Source organism: Pezoporus flaviventris, unplaced genomic scaffold (assembly GCF_033815535.1).
Source record: "Pezoporus flaviventris isolate CSIRO_AGI_PZ_B2104156 unplaced genomic scaffold, CSIRO_AGI_Pfla_v1 ptg000213l, whole genome shotgun sequence".
Taxonomy (NCBI): Eukaryota; Metazoa; Chordata; class Aves; order Psittaciformes; family Psittacidae; genus Pezoporus; species Pezoporus flaviventris.
This window is the reverse complement of record NW_026892761.1, coordinates 2,946,178-2,959,678: the sequence shown is the minus strand read 5'-3', so window position 1 is coordinate 2,959,678 and position 13,501 is coordinate 2,946,178. Positions and strand designations below refer to the sequence as shown.

Below are 13,501 nucleotides of genomic sequence, written 5' to 3'. Positions count from 1 at the left end.
TGAAATCTGAGAAAGGCTGCTCCTTGCATGGTTATTTACAAAAAGGTTTTCAGCCTGCATGATCTACAGGAATGACCAATGAGCCATACAGGAAAAAGAAAGCAACTGTGCTGACAATCAGAACCCTTTTTTTCTCTGAAGTCTTTCCCAGTGTACCAGGAGACTCTCTTATTTGAGAGCAGCAAATAACAGGAAGAAATATAAGATCTGAGGCTGCATTCTGAGTAATTCAGGAATAACATGACCATGGATTGAAGTTGGTATTACATCATGGTGCACTGCTTTAAAAGAGTTGCATGCCATACAAATACTCTCCTCAGTGAGTGCACAAACTGTATTTTGCAGTCATTGCAATTACATTGCTCATATGAAACTATACTATGCAGTAGTAAGTACACCCTGAACTGGGTAAACAGAAACAGCACTTTAAAAACAACAAGAAACATCCCCCAGCTCTCCCCCAAGAGTGTTTTTGGAGTAGTTACATGAATATTCCTGGCTCAAGAACTGCACAGGATAGCCAAAAGGCAACATTAACAACTGCACATACTACACCTACAGGTTTTCACAGACATCCTTTAGTGAGCTTTTCCCAGTCTTGCAGTGTGCACTGGTGATAAATGCCTCTTTATTGCACATACTGCAACAGTTGCTTTACTGTTTTGCCTTATCCAAAACCATCTCTCTATAGTGCAATTCCTCTGCTTTCTAGCACTATATTTAACAACGCTACAATAGAAATGTTAACTTGTTGGTGTTACAGAAACATCAACATTCATGGAAATAGGTTAAAAAAATTAACACTTAAGTTGTAACTTAAAAGTCATTTCAGTGAGATACTATAAATGTTGCTGTACAAGCAGCAGACTCCAGAACATCCATTTAATAGTAACTTACTACTTTAAGCATAACATCCAGAATTAAAAGTTAATTTTAAGCCTCTAGGACACAGGTCAAAAGCTGAAACTGCTTCAATCCAGTGGGAAGTTTCATTAAGTTCCCCTGTAAAACACATCACTAAGTACAGTTTTTTGATAGACACGACTAAAATTATATTCATATCAGAAAAAGGCTGCAACAGAAGTAAGGGAATAAGCCAAAACAGTTCAAGATTACCTCTTTGTTTACCTTGAAAGATGAAGAAATGTTAAAAGCTACAGGAAGAGGTATCCAAATCCTGAGATTTAAATTCCAGATAAAAAGTAAAGAATTAAGAAGTCTCTTCAAAGTCCTCTATATGCTTTACCTGACACAGCATTAGAGGTTTGAATGGTTTCTCCCTGCAGAGCTGAACGACAAGGAGAGCCAGAGGAGGGCAGCAAAGGATCAGAATCATTCAGCATTATCCCTCCAGCACATGCTGAATTCCCCGATTCTGAGGTGCCAGACGGAGTCTCTGAGCTGTCAGCAGGACCAAATCCTAGAAATTCTCTTTTTCCTGCTGCCTCCTGGAGGGGGAGGGGGGGAGAAAGGAAACAAAATCAGTCACTGATGTATTTATGAACTGATCTTGCTATTTTCTGCATAAATTTGGAATTGTTTTGCCTCTATCACTCGTTCTATCACCTTCTTGAGAGTTTTCTACTTTCCAAAAGACACAGAAGCTGGAAGGAAAAGTCCAAGTAAACCAATACCACCTCCACCAGCTGAGACCTCTGAAATAAATACCAAATACGACTGTACTCTCATCAATTTGATTAGATCCCATTAGGCTTCCAGAACAGCAACAAACTGTAATCAACACGTCTATCCATTTACAAAGTTTAAAAGCATTCCAAGAGTGAAATTTAGTAGTGTGCAATGAAACTGCAGAAATGCTTTTAAACCCTATCAGCATGCTCAAGGTTACAGTAGGCAAGATTTACCAGTTTGTACTAAAGACATCTGCAGACGACACCTGCAGCTTTGAGGATTTAAATCCAAGTGACTACTTGGTGATTTTGTAATAAAAGTACTAAAAATTTATAGTTGAGCTTCAGAATTAAGAAGAATATTCCTTATTACTGTTCTTTTCACAGGTAAGGTTTGCAATATAGAACATTTCAGAAGCTTTATTTCAAGGACAGCAGATTCTATCAGTAACAATAAAGCTTCCCAAAAAGCAGCCCTTGGGAACCATCTCAAAATCACAAGGAATTCCTTTAAAGCACCTGAACCAGAGCAAATGGATAGTCCAGGGGTCCCAACTGATGGGCAGAATGGCAACAGAACATCAACACTGACTGCCTGCTTCCAAGCAGGTGAGCTTGGATAATGAGTAGGATTTAACCCAAGGTAGTCTACCAAACTACAAGAACACTGGAAAAGAATCTGGGAGGAAAAGGAGGACCAGATGGACAGGATAGAAAATGTCGCTTTTGAACTGGCCTGTAAAATACTAGTGAGAACATAAGAGCAATACTGGACAGAGTCTGCATGTTGTGTTCTGCCATTAAAAGATGCAGTACTGCCACAGAAGGTGCAGGGAATGACTAAAACATTAGTAACTCTCAAAGGAGTAAAAACTGGGAGAGTTTAAGAACAGGTTAGATAATCCTTCACAGACATGCCAATACACATGGTCTTTTCTTTTTAAAGGACACTTTTTTTCCCTCCAAATCTCCCAAGCCCCCAGCTCTTAAAGCATCTTTGCTGTTTAGGAATACTTTTTATTTCCTAAGGAATGATTGTCTCTAGGTGCTCACCAATGCCATGTCACTGTTCCAGAAATAAAGAGAGGGGAAAAGACAAATCCCTCCCAAATCTAATTTCCATCAGTGGATCACTTTACTATTTTATGAACAGTAAATCTCAGAATTTGCATGACTGTGGCAAAGAAGAATTAAGAAAAACATCATGGGTCTGTAGCTAGATCCACATCAGGACTTCCTTCCCGTGGACCTTCTCTACAGGGGATTATGTACATTATCAACATTCTTTCCCTCAGCCAACTGTTCCCACTCCAGAGAGAGAAGGAAATGAGCAACAAAAAAAGGCAACAGAATAAACTACTTTTAAAGACCCTGGTGCTGTTGTTTCATGGCATTGAATACCTGCTCTAATAAATATTTTGCTTCATTGTCTGGATCAGTGATTATATCCTGGGAATCAGTCACTGATGGCTGAAGACAGTCTGAGTTTAAAGTGTCTTCTTCCACGCTGCTGTTCTGCAATAACCTCTCAATCTCCCTGTTCAGAATCTCCAACTGATCACACATCACGCAATTTTAAGTGATAGGCCTATGGGAAGAGGGAAAGTCAGCTGAAAACTTCTTGTTCAGCTCTAATATTAAGCTACGAAACAAACTCTAAAACAGGCAAAACAAAGTGCATCCTATGAGTAACTTATCCAGTAACATTTGAAAGGAAGAATTGTCCAAAGGATTGCCTTCACAGCGCACAATTATGTATTGGTGCATTCAAGGTCTTGTCTTCAATGCACTCTTTACAATCACATTTGAGCTGCAGGGCTGATACCACTAAGGAATTCCTAATGCGGAATTGGGATCCTCCTCTTCTCAGGAGACGTTCTGGCTCGTTGAACGGAATCCTTTATACAACGGTACTCATACCCCACCCAGTGGCAAAGCTGCACAGTGCAGTGTACAGTTCTGATTTAACATGAAATAGCATTTTTAACACAAGTAATAACTGAAACCCAAGAGATTCTATGCAATATTCTATGCATGCTGGTTTGCATTAGCAGATGTTATCTCATCATTATTACCTATAGAAAAAACTTTAACAGAACTGCAATTTGAAAATAATCAAATTTGAGAGGTATAAAAATCCAGTACACTTAAAACACTGCAATTACAGTCCCCTACATTTGCTGTAACACTCTTAGTTGTTCCTTATTATCATTCAGTGTCTCCATTTTTTCCTCCCCCATTTGGTCCAAATTATTTTTCTTCATTAAAAACAGAGGAAGATTCAAGCTTATTTTACATAAATCTGCTTTTATAAAACTGCATTTTAATATACTTAAATGACTAGAAGCAGCTGAAAAATCAAATATCATCAACATATGAAAGTACAAAGCCTTAACTCAATTATAACTTGCACTTCAAATGTTCTAAGTGCCTACAAAAATATTTACTGCAACATAAGGCAACTTTGGAAGTCTTCAAATATCTGCTTCTCTTCCAAACTCAGTACGATTTTTTGCTCATTTTGCTCTCAAGTTCACTATTCAACTGCAGTTGAGATTCTGATAGAAACCTAAGCTGAAGCAGCAAACTGTGGTTATCTTGTTTTAAAGGAGCTGAAGATCCTTTGTGATGAAATTAACCTTATACCTCCTAATGCAGTAATCACATTTCTGAAACTGCAAGTTCAGAAACTGAAAACCCTTACAGTTCCCCTAATGGCCGATTACCATCAGCATCACCCTGCCTTTCTGCCATATCTCTTTTAGAAAGGATACTATATACCTCTGAAAAACGATGCAAGGATCTCTATAAATGACAGTATAGAAAGGCAAAATAATATCAAACATACATACTGTTGCTTACCAAAAAGCTCAGGGTTTGCTTTGTTTAACAACCTCTGTGGTAAGCAATTACCACAGTGAAAATGCATAAGCTCTTAAGAGCAACTATTAAGGAAGTCAGAAACATAAATCAAGAGTTTCTTACATGAAAATTCCCTTCTCCCCTTAGAGATGAAGCAAGCTTTGCCAATACAAACCTTAGCTTGATTTAAATGGTTACACAAGATAGGCAGCAGGTCCCCTTATGAAATCCATGTTTATGAACAACAAAGAACAAAATACAGTCCTGACACTACTTGGGCTGCTACTGTCCCGCTCCCTTCTCCTGTGCTCAGTTACATGGTCTATGCCACATCTGTCACACACAGCTCCGACAGTCACCAGGCTTCTTAGCAAACACTCAGCAGAAAATGAGCCCACCAAAGAGTGAGCCAAAGGATAAAAATAATGATCATTAGAACCAGCATAAAGACATTCAAGAACAGGGATGGAGAACACAATCCCCTCAAGCAGGATGAGCTGGTGTAGCACCATGCTGCCATCTCACTCAACACGTGCACACCATCATCCACGTAGCATGTGTCCATCAGATCTCAGCCAACAGGACTTTAACTGCCCCCTCAAGTCAAGGTTCTGTTTTAATCTTACGAACCGTAATAACAGGAGCATTCAAGTGAAACAGAACAGTCACTTATCAGAAGTGGAGCATAACGCTGCTGCACAGTATCTTCAGATAGAATATTCAGCCAAGAGAAGAACATTCCAGGTTTCCCTCCCTCCCCAATGTTTTGCAGATAAAATGTTCCAGTTTTCTCAGAACAAGTTCAGCACTTGAATTCATTCTGGACCTACAGTACAGAAGCAGCTGAAAAATCAAAGTATCCTACTCAGGAAAAAACTATCACAAGCTTTTAAGTCCAACACAACTATTCTCAAGCAATGACAAACCCAAAACCCCTGGGCTGCCCACTCTCTAAGATGACAGGGGCCATCACCCACACCAAATACCCCTGTAAACCCATGTGGTGTTAAGTAAATACACCTTGAAGAAATTCCAGAGGAGCTCTCAGCAGTTAATTTAACATGAGACAGAAAAGATACTCCCAAATTCCAAATCCTGCTACTGCAATGCCACTTGCTCACAATCACACGTTAAAAATCTATCCTTAGTTAAACATTAACAACAGAAAGCTTGTACTCTCACTCCATTTTTCTTTATCCCTCTCCCATTCAGGCAAAACCTCAAAAAAAGCATACTTCTATCTAGGGCCGTCTCTGTAAGCCAACAGCTCATACAAATCTCAGGCAAAAGAGCGATTATCCATGCCAGTAACACACGGCTGAGAGGTGTTAACTGCAGGACATGCAGCTTAGAGACACCTGGATCTGCTGATGCTGACTTCATTAAGTCCTTTTTAAGACACCTCAATATAACATCTTAAGCTGATGATGACAGAGAAAAGCTTTTAAAGAACATAAATATTTCCTGCTCTTCTTGTGCTTATATTTTTAGACAAAGGCCAATTCAACAAGTTACCAACAAATATACATTCAGGCAGTGTCTCCACTGTTATTTTTTCTCTCATTTTCCTTATCAGGTAATAAAACATTCAGTGGCTCCACTGACTGCAGAAAGATTTAGTCTTTTCTAGAACTTACTATTTTAACTGCATTAAGAATTCCTGCCTCAGTTAACTGGGAAGACTTCACTCTAAAAAAGGATCTTGAAAGACAGCTTAGTAATAAAACCTTTTAACATGAACTAAAAAAAAACAAACTCAAAAGAAATAATTTCACCTTTATCTGAGGACTGAGCTAAAAATAATCTGTCAGAATTGAGGGTAAATGTCTCCATTTCTGCTTAACCAGCAGTTATATTTAGCTTTCTGAGGATCCTATATGAAAGACCAATGATCTTTATCCTGTCATGAATGTTAATTCTCATTGTCAACAGCTACATGATGAAACACGCTGCACCTCATTCCATGTTCTTGGATGTCAGCACTCTTCAATACTCAGTTTGCTGCAATCTGCACAAGTGCTGGTATCTCATTATTCAGAGGTTACACAAGCACCTTGCAGGAATACTTAAATTCTCTTATCCCCTACTCATTCTAAGAACTCTACACAAGAATGTCTTACTGAAGCTCAAGTTAATGTTTTAGGTACATTTTGGAAATTCAGTGGCCACTGCCCAACAAGAAGACAGAAATCAAGACCACTGTGGCCAACATAAAGTTCTGCCAACAAGGTTTATAATGAGAGAACCAAACACAGTTTGCACTTGAAAAGAAATTCAAAGTGTAAGTCTTACACCTTCTGTCTTTCAAAAGCAGGTCTCATACATCAGTTACCAGTTTCATCTCCATGTCCTGACACAGCCAATGTCAGTACTGAATATACTAGCTTCAGTTTGAATTACTTGTAACTGGCCTCTAGGTATAACTCCTTTGAGTTTCTTCAGAATTAAAAGACTTGACATGCAACATATTTGGCTAGAGCTAAATTATCCAGGACAGGTTTCTTAAATATCAAAGAAACTGCAGGATGTTATAAACAGGAGAGAAAGCATCCTTTCCAGAACATTGTAACAGTGATTCCAATCACAACCGACACTGTCTGCACGTTTTATTCCCTATGGAAGATGAACTGGACTTGGCCAGTGTTAAAAAATTCCTAATAAGCAAGTATGTTAATATCACATGGAAAAAAAATACTGACTTAAAACTCATACAAGGACATAATTCCTGATGCAAATAAAGAAATGTTGGTATGGCTTAGCTGATGCTATTCCCACTCAGAAGACTGATCCCATTGAAAATTACTTTGCACCCCTGTTTATCAAAGATGACATCTGGGAAACCTGCACTTTTGACAGAGCAGCGGCAAAACTAATCCCTTGCATCAGCAAGCATTACAAAAGCAGCCCAAATGAAACCAGCAGGGCAAAACCTACTTTATACATAAATGAGCAGCTCCATTCAGACATGGACAAAAGGTGCAACCCACTGGCCCCCAAGGACAGCAGGAAGCAGGTTCTGCACTAGAACTGGAGAAGCCCTGTACAGCCGAGGCTGCAGCGCAGCTCCTCCATCTGTTCATCTTTGAGAGATGCAAGAGCTATTGACTTACATGAGAAGGGAGAGAAAAATCAGATGACCAGGTACAACTAGCATACAGTCTTTTATTTTCATATATAATATATCTACTGTTTACTGATTCAAGTATCTTCCTTCTGAAAGGAGGAAAACACCCTTCAGAAAGTTATGAAATGGGAATGCTGTGACAAGAGAGAGTGAGAGAAAACACAGTTGTATGGCTCAAGTATAGATAAGGGGAGATGGAAAAAAATCATTGGGATCCTGAACTCCTCCTCTGCACCCCAAATAATTTACTCTCTCACTACTAGACTGCTATAGGCAAGGCACAGTTCAAAGTCAGGAGTCCAAGCATCCCTGGTAAATGCAAAGATTTTATATCAGAAGCTGCTTACATTTGAAAGATCGTGTTAAAAACAGAATCTGCATAAAATCAAAGTATTTCAATGCTTACAGTTAGAGCTACAACAGAAAAATGCTACAAGAACTGTACTACTGGTATGTAACTGCTCTGACAACCATTAAATACACTACATTAGTTCCAAGATTATAAACAAATCCACCATCTCATATACCCACAACACTAATAACTTACAAGTGGCAGTTAATTCCTTCCTATTCAGAGTCAGTACATGATTGCCATTTAAAAACTTCACACATTAAAAAGCCTTGAAATTTGCATGAAGTAGATTCAGTAATACATAATTCAGTAATACCGCCACATTCCTCAGAAATGAGCCATCCCAATTTAAGGAATGTGCACTCTTCTTAAATACTGCATGAAGCAGTTATAATTTCAGGCAAATATTAACAGTGCTACAGAGCCAAATTAGGACAAAGCATCACCAGGATCTAGTTTTAAGGTAGCTTTTAATATCAGAATAGCATTTCACCCCCAGATGCACATGATATTAATCTGTCAGGGATATCACCACTGACATCTCCAGTAGAATCTCACATTCCATCCTTTCACTCAGACCTGCTGCTTCCCTCACCTTCCCACGTCTCTTTACAAAGACAGGTTCTAGCACTTGTAAAGCCTCATTTTTCTGCGTTCAGTGGTACCCCATCTAAGCTCCTACCAAAAGTAATGGAAAAAAACTGACTGAAGTGGCATGGGAGATAAGGCTCCCTCTGGATAGATATGGCTGCACCAGACAACAGAAAATCGGCATCCTCTGAAGATGGTAGAGATAAATGTCTGATGGTACCCATATTGCAGGATTCTCCAATGCAAGGGAAAAGCTCTCCAGGGACACCTTAGCACACAAACACGACTAGATCTCCCAGCGGAATGCTGGGGGCATTAATTCAGAGGCTTCTGCACCTCTTTTGAGCCCCCCCTCCCCCCCCAATCTCCCTGGCATTTTACCAAGAAATCTTTGAAGGTACCGTAAGACCCTGTGGTGTTGTGATGTGGTTTCACAAGGAACTCAGTAATGTCTGTCACTACCACCCTTCTACCAACAGACACCCCTGGAAACTCAGATTGACCATTTCAATGATGTTTTGTGGTATGCAGGCTTTCTGACTTTAAATGCAGGTGCTTTTTTATTTGGCATTGAAAACTTACTTCAAATGTCCAGTAAATGGTGCAAAACACTTGTCTTGGTATTGGAGAACCTATTAAGTGCACACTTACAATACCAAGTACCACCAATTCGCAGTGCTGACGCCAATCAGCTACTGAGATTTAAAATGCAAACATCAATCACTCTTTTTTATTTCCAGAGATGCAGAAACAAGTGTTCAATTCTCTTCCAGATTTCTCTCTCACGAAAAATAAGACAAAATACATTTATGATTTCACAAGACCACTTTCTTCCGCTTGAGAATGGTACTGAAGAAACAGTCTTAACAAAAAATGCACTTGACAGCTTACTTCTTAGAATCATTAAGGAAATAATTAAAGAACCTAAAGAGCTTCCCTTAGAAACAATAAATACAATCACTTGGTCTCTGTACTTTAAATAATAAAGATATTAATCCTTAAAAATTAAAATGCATTTGGTAGCCCATTACTATAAACCCTCTCTACTGTATGTCTGAAACGAATACATACTCCCTTCTCCACGGTTTCTGTCAGGCTACCCACTTACCTTATGTGGGCCTCATAAGAAGGCCACTGCCTCACATAGTGGAAAACTGCACATACAGGACAGGACAGCAACCCTGCATGCTTGCAGTGAATGAGGGACCTCCTGAAATTGTGGAATTAAATATGTGTGATAGAGCCACACTACCACGCACATACAGACAACTAGTGCACAGCAGCAGTCACAAAAGACGGTGAACAGCTACACAGAATGTAACGACTCCAAGCAAAAATGCATGAAGTAGCTCTCTGATTTATAGAGAATACACACATACTGGAGTTTATTTTTGTGTCTTTCAGACTAGAAAATCATCTTCTCAAGCAAAAAATCCTTAAAAATTCTTATCTCAGATTGCATCACAGAGGATCAGAAGAGTCAGAAGTAAGACCTCAAGGAAAGAAGGGATGACCACTCAGCAGAAAGTGCAGCAGAATGAGGACAGCACCAAGTATTACACGTGTATTTTATTCTGGATAAGGAGCAAAAAGTGCTTCTTTGAACCAGAGTGAAGTTCCCACAAGTGAATAGTGATTTCTCATAGAAACATTTCAGGTGCTTTAGCAGCAGGTCCACCAGAAATTTGGCAAACACGAAAATTTTATTTAATGATATACAGGACTATGATCATACCCTACACTACAGATCTTCACTGTCACGACTGCTCCAGTTGAAGGGATACAATGTCTAATCAACAGAGCTGTGCTGGTCCAAGTGCCTTGTATCAGTGTGATTACCCCTGCAAACCTGCACTTTCACCTCAGTCATTCTGTTTGCAGGGTGGGGTATCAGGTGTACACCATCCTGGTGCAATGGTGGTTTATCAGTGCAGCTGCACATATAAGAAGAAAGTTCCAGCAACACACTAGTACAGGCCCTTCCAAGGAGGGCAGCAGTTTCTCTCAGGAGGAAGAGAGACTTTGAAAGTTCATTCAAATTCCTTGAATGAAAAAGGTTACATTAGCAAACAGGTTGCAAAATATCTGCATACATATTAGAGCTTTTGCCAACACAGCTCTGTGAGTAACCGGGAAAAGAACTATAACTGACAACTGTACTAACATAGCTTCAGTAACAGCACTTAAGACTATGCATATCCTCCAACCCAAAGGCCCATAATTGTGTTCAATGAACAAAATTCACATTCAATTTACTGTTTTCTGCATTTGAGGAAATACTAACTAATTTTAAGGGGAAAGAAAAGTATTATACACATGCCATTGATATTTTCTAGTCCAGAGCTTCTTGGGTGCTTAAAACACTATGCACATACACTCTATTGGCTTACTAACAGATTGACAGCTGGCCGTTTTACTACTCCTGTAATACTTTCTGAAGCCTTTATTCACATTCTTCCAAGTAAACTAATCCCATATCTGCCCTAACAATGAAAATTTACCCAAAGACAGCAAAATAAAATTGATTTACTTTTGGTCAGGTTTACTTCTGCTCTCGCAGTCTGAACAGTATGAGCAAAAATGAGATAGCAAACAGACTTTGCTCATTAGGAAAAGTTGTGAGCAGAATCACGAGCAGTGTAGATAGCTCTGATTTTTCTTTCCCCCCTTTATATAGATTAAGAAGAAAGAAGGCAGCTGCCTCTGGTCACAAGCTTAGATTAAAAGAAACAAACATAAGCATCTCTGTAACAAACCTTTTAAAGGCCCCAGCACAGGCCAGTTTTTCATGCCACGGGTCTAAGTTTAGGGAACAGAAATGTCAATTACAAACTCTGACTGTTATTGGATAAACTCAAGATACAGTATCTTTACCATTCCTTTACTGTCACCTTGACTGAAAATATTTTACACGTACATATTACTTATTTGACTAATGTTCAGTGTCTGCTACTGAATCCAACTTCTTCAGCAGCACTGAAAACACATTTTCAGCAACTGCACAGGAAAAAAAAAAATGCACTTTGGAAAGGTGATTCACACAATCTGGCATTCATCCTCTTAAGTACCAAAGAAATGAGCTCTTCATGGTGACTGCTAGGAACACTGCTGTTAACTGAACAGCAACAGTTCAGCAGCTGTTAACTGGTAATGGAATATTCAGAACACTCGGGCTAAATCAGAGAACCTCACAGTTTAACTCTTCAGCAGCTCATAAGCTTGTTTATATTTAAACATGAAAGATGACAATCCTACAACTGTCAGATTTTAGCTTGAATACTTAAACTGTACTTAAAACTCCCCCTTTTCAAACAGTTTTACACCAACTAGTAAAGCTGTACAGGATTTTTATCAAGTTGGCATTATAGCTGTACATAAACTAGCTATACAGCCTAAACTGTTGTACTTAGTTTCTAATTAAACAATCTGTATCCTCTGGCATGTCTAATTCTTGCTGTCAGTCAAAACTGTGTATACAGAAATGGACTCAAAACAACTGCAGGATTATGATTTGACTCCATCAGCACAGCTGTTGAAGAAAAATAAAAATCTTGTGGTTTTATACTTTTTCCCTTATTTCAGTTGTAAAAAGTAAGCCAAAACACAACCAGTTACCCTTTTCATTCTTATTCTAACAAAAAGGCTTCATTAAATAAAGTAAAACGAATAAATTTATCTACAAAATTTAGTGAAGCACAGTAACTACAGCACACCCCCATGCTATTAACAGTGCAATAAACAGTTCAGTTCCCAATTTTGGTTGGCGTTTACTGTGAGAACACACATAACGCACATTTAATCTTTGTTTCTTACTCCCTAACTGGAAATCTAACATTTTTCTTAACCTCAAAGTCTATGAATGCTAGAGACATCTACCGCCATTAGTACCTGTGAAGTTTTCACTGATTTCAGAAGCTGTATTAGATAATAACCTAACAGTAGTACAACCCTTGTAACTCACAGTTGTTGAAGATTCTCCTAGTCAGGAGACAGGCCTGACAGCACACAAAAAGCACAACCAGCTCTTACATAAACTAGCTAAATCTTATGTATATTAAATATCCTTATCTCCTTAAATCTCCTACCACTGTCCTACTATTTGCAGTACTATGACACTAGGCAGAGAAAGTGCACCAGAGAATAATACTAGTTTAGATAGGCACTACCACAACCACCTAATCTTACTCTTACCTAGTACAGGCCCTTCTTCCATCTTTATCGGTTAAATCTGATAAAGTCTCAGCCTAACCCCTGTAATCCTTGCCCTTGCTCTCCCCACTTACTATTTGTAGCTGAAGTTTCAGGCTGTATAGAATTAAAATCCTACAGTTTTAAGTTACAACTCTGAAGACAATTACTATTTTAAGTAGGAAACAACATAACCTACTACCAAAAAAATCTTAGTGGTGAAGCAGGATTAAGTAGAATAAACTGTCTTTTGATGAGTCTCCTAGACACTGAAAAACTCCTATTTACTACTATGGACTCAGACAATTCTATTAACATTGCTTTTGGGAGTTTCAGGGTTGGTTGGTTTGGGTTTTGTTAAACTCAAAAGACACATAGTGTGCGAATTACATGTATCATTTTATATTTGAACAGTTTTAAGATCTATATTTTGTCATGTACATGCATTTGCAAGCTTCATTTGCACACCAACAGAAATCAACTAAAATATAAATACCTTCAGAAAACCAAATACCACAGAAACGTTGTAAAAAAAACCCCATTATTTAAATGCTTTATATTATATTAAATATATATAATATATATATTAAAAAATATATTAAATAAATGCATTATTTAAATCAACAGTTACTCGATTTGCAAATCACCAGGGTCATGTGGTCTCCAAGCAGGCTGAAGGTTAACATGAGCCTTTACTCTTCCACCAAAATGCATTAAACCACATTTTGGAGCAATGTTTCTGCAGCCATCAAG

At 38.5% G+C, this 13,501-nt stretch overlaps 1 protein-coding gene across 5 annotated transcripts in view; it reads right to left on the bottom strand.

Annotated features, from left to right (window-relative positions):
* DIDO1 (death inducer-obliterator 1) overlaps positions 1-13,501 on the bottom strand; it is a 52,783-nt gene that overhangs the window by 37,332 nt on the left and 1,950 nt on the right. For 2 of the 5 annotated variants that reach the window (XM_061441684.1, XM_061441685.1), the window contains exon 2: positions 1,247-1,448. In XM_061441684.1, coding sequence (XP_061297668.1) covers positions 1,247-1,343 — 97 coding nt within the window. In that variant the 5' untranslated portion in view covers positions 1,344-1,448. Of the gene's footprint in view, positions 1-1,128; positions 1,449-3,032; positions 3,373-13,501 lie in introns of those variants that run through there. The other 3 variants (XM_061441682.1, XM_061441683.1, XM_061441686.1) reach the window with 3 other exon arrangements.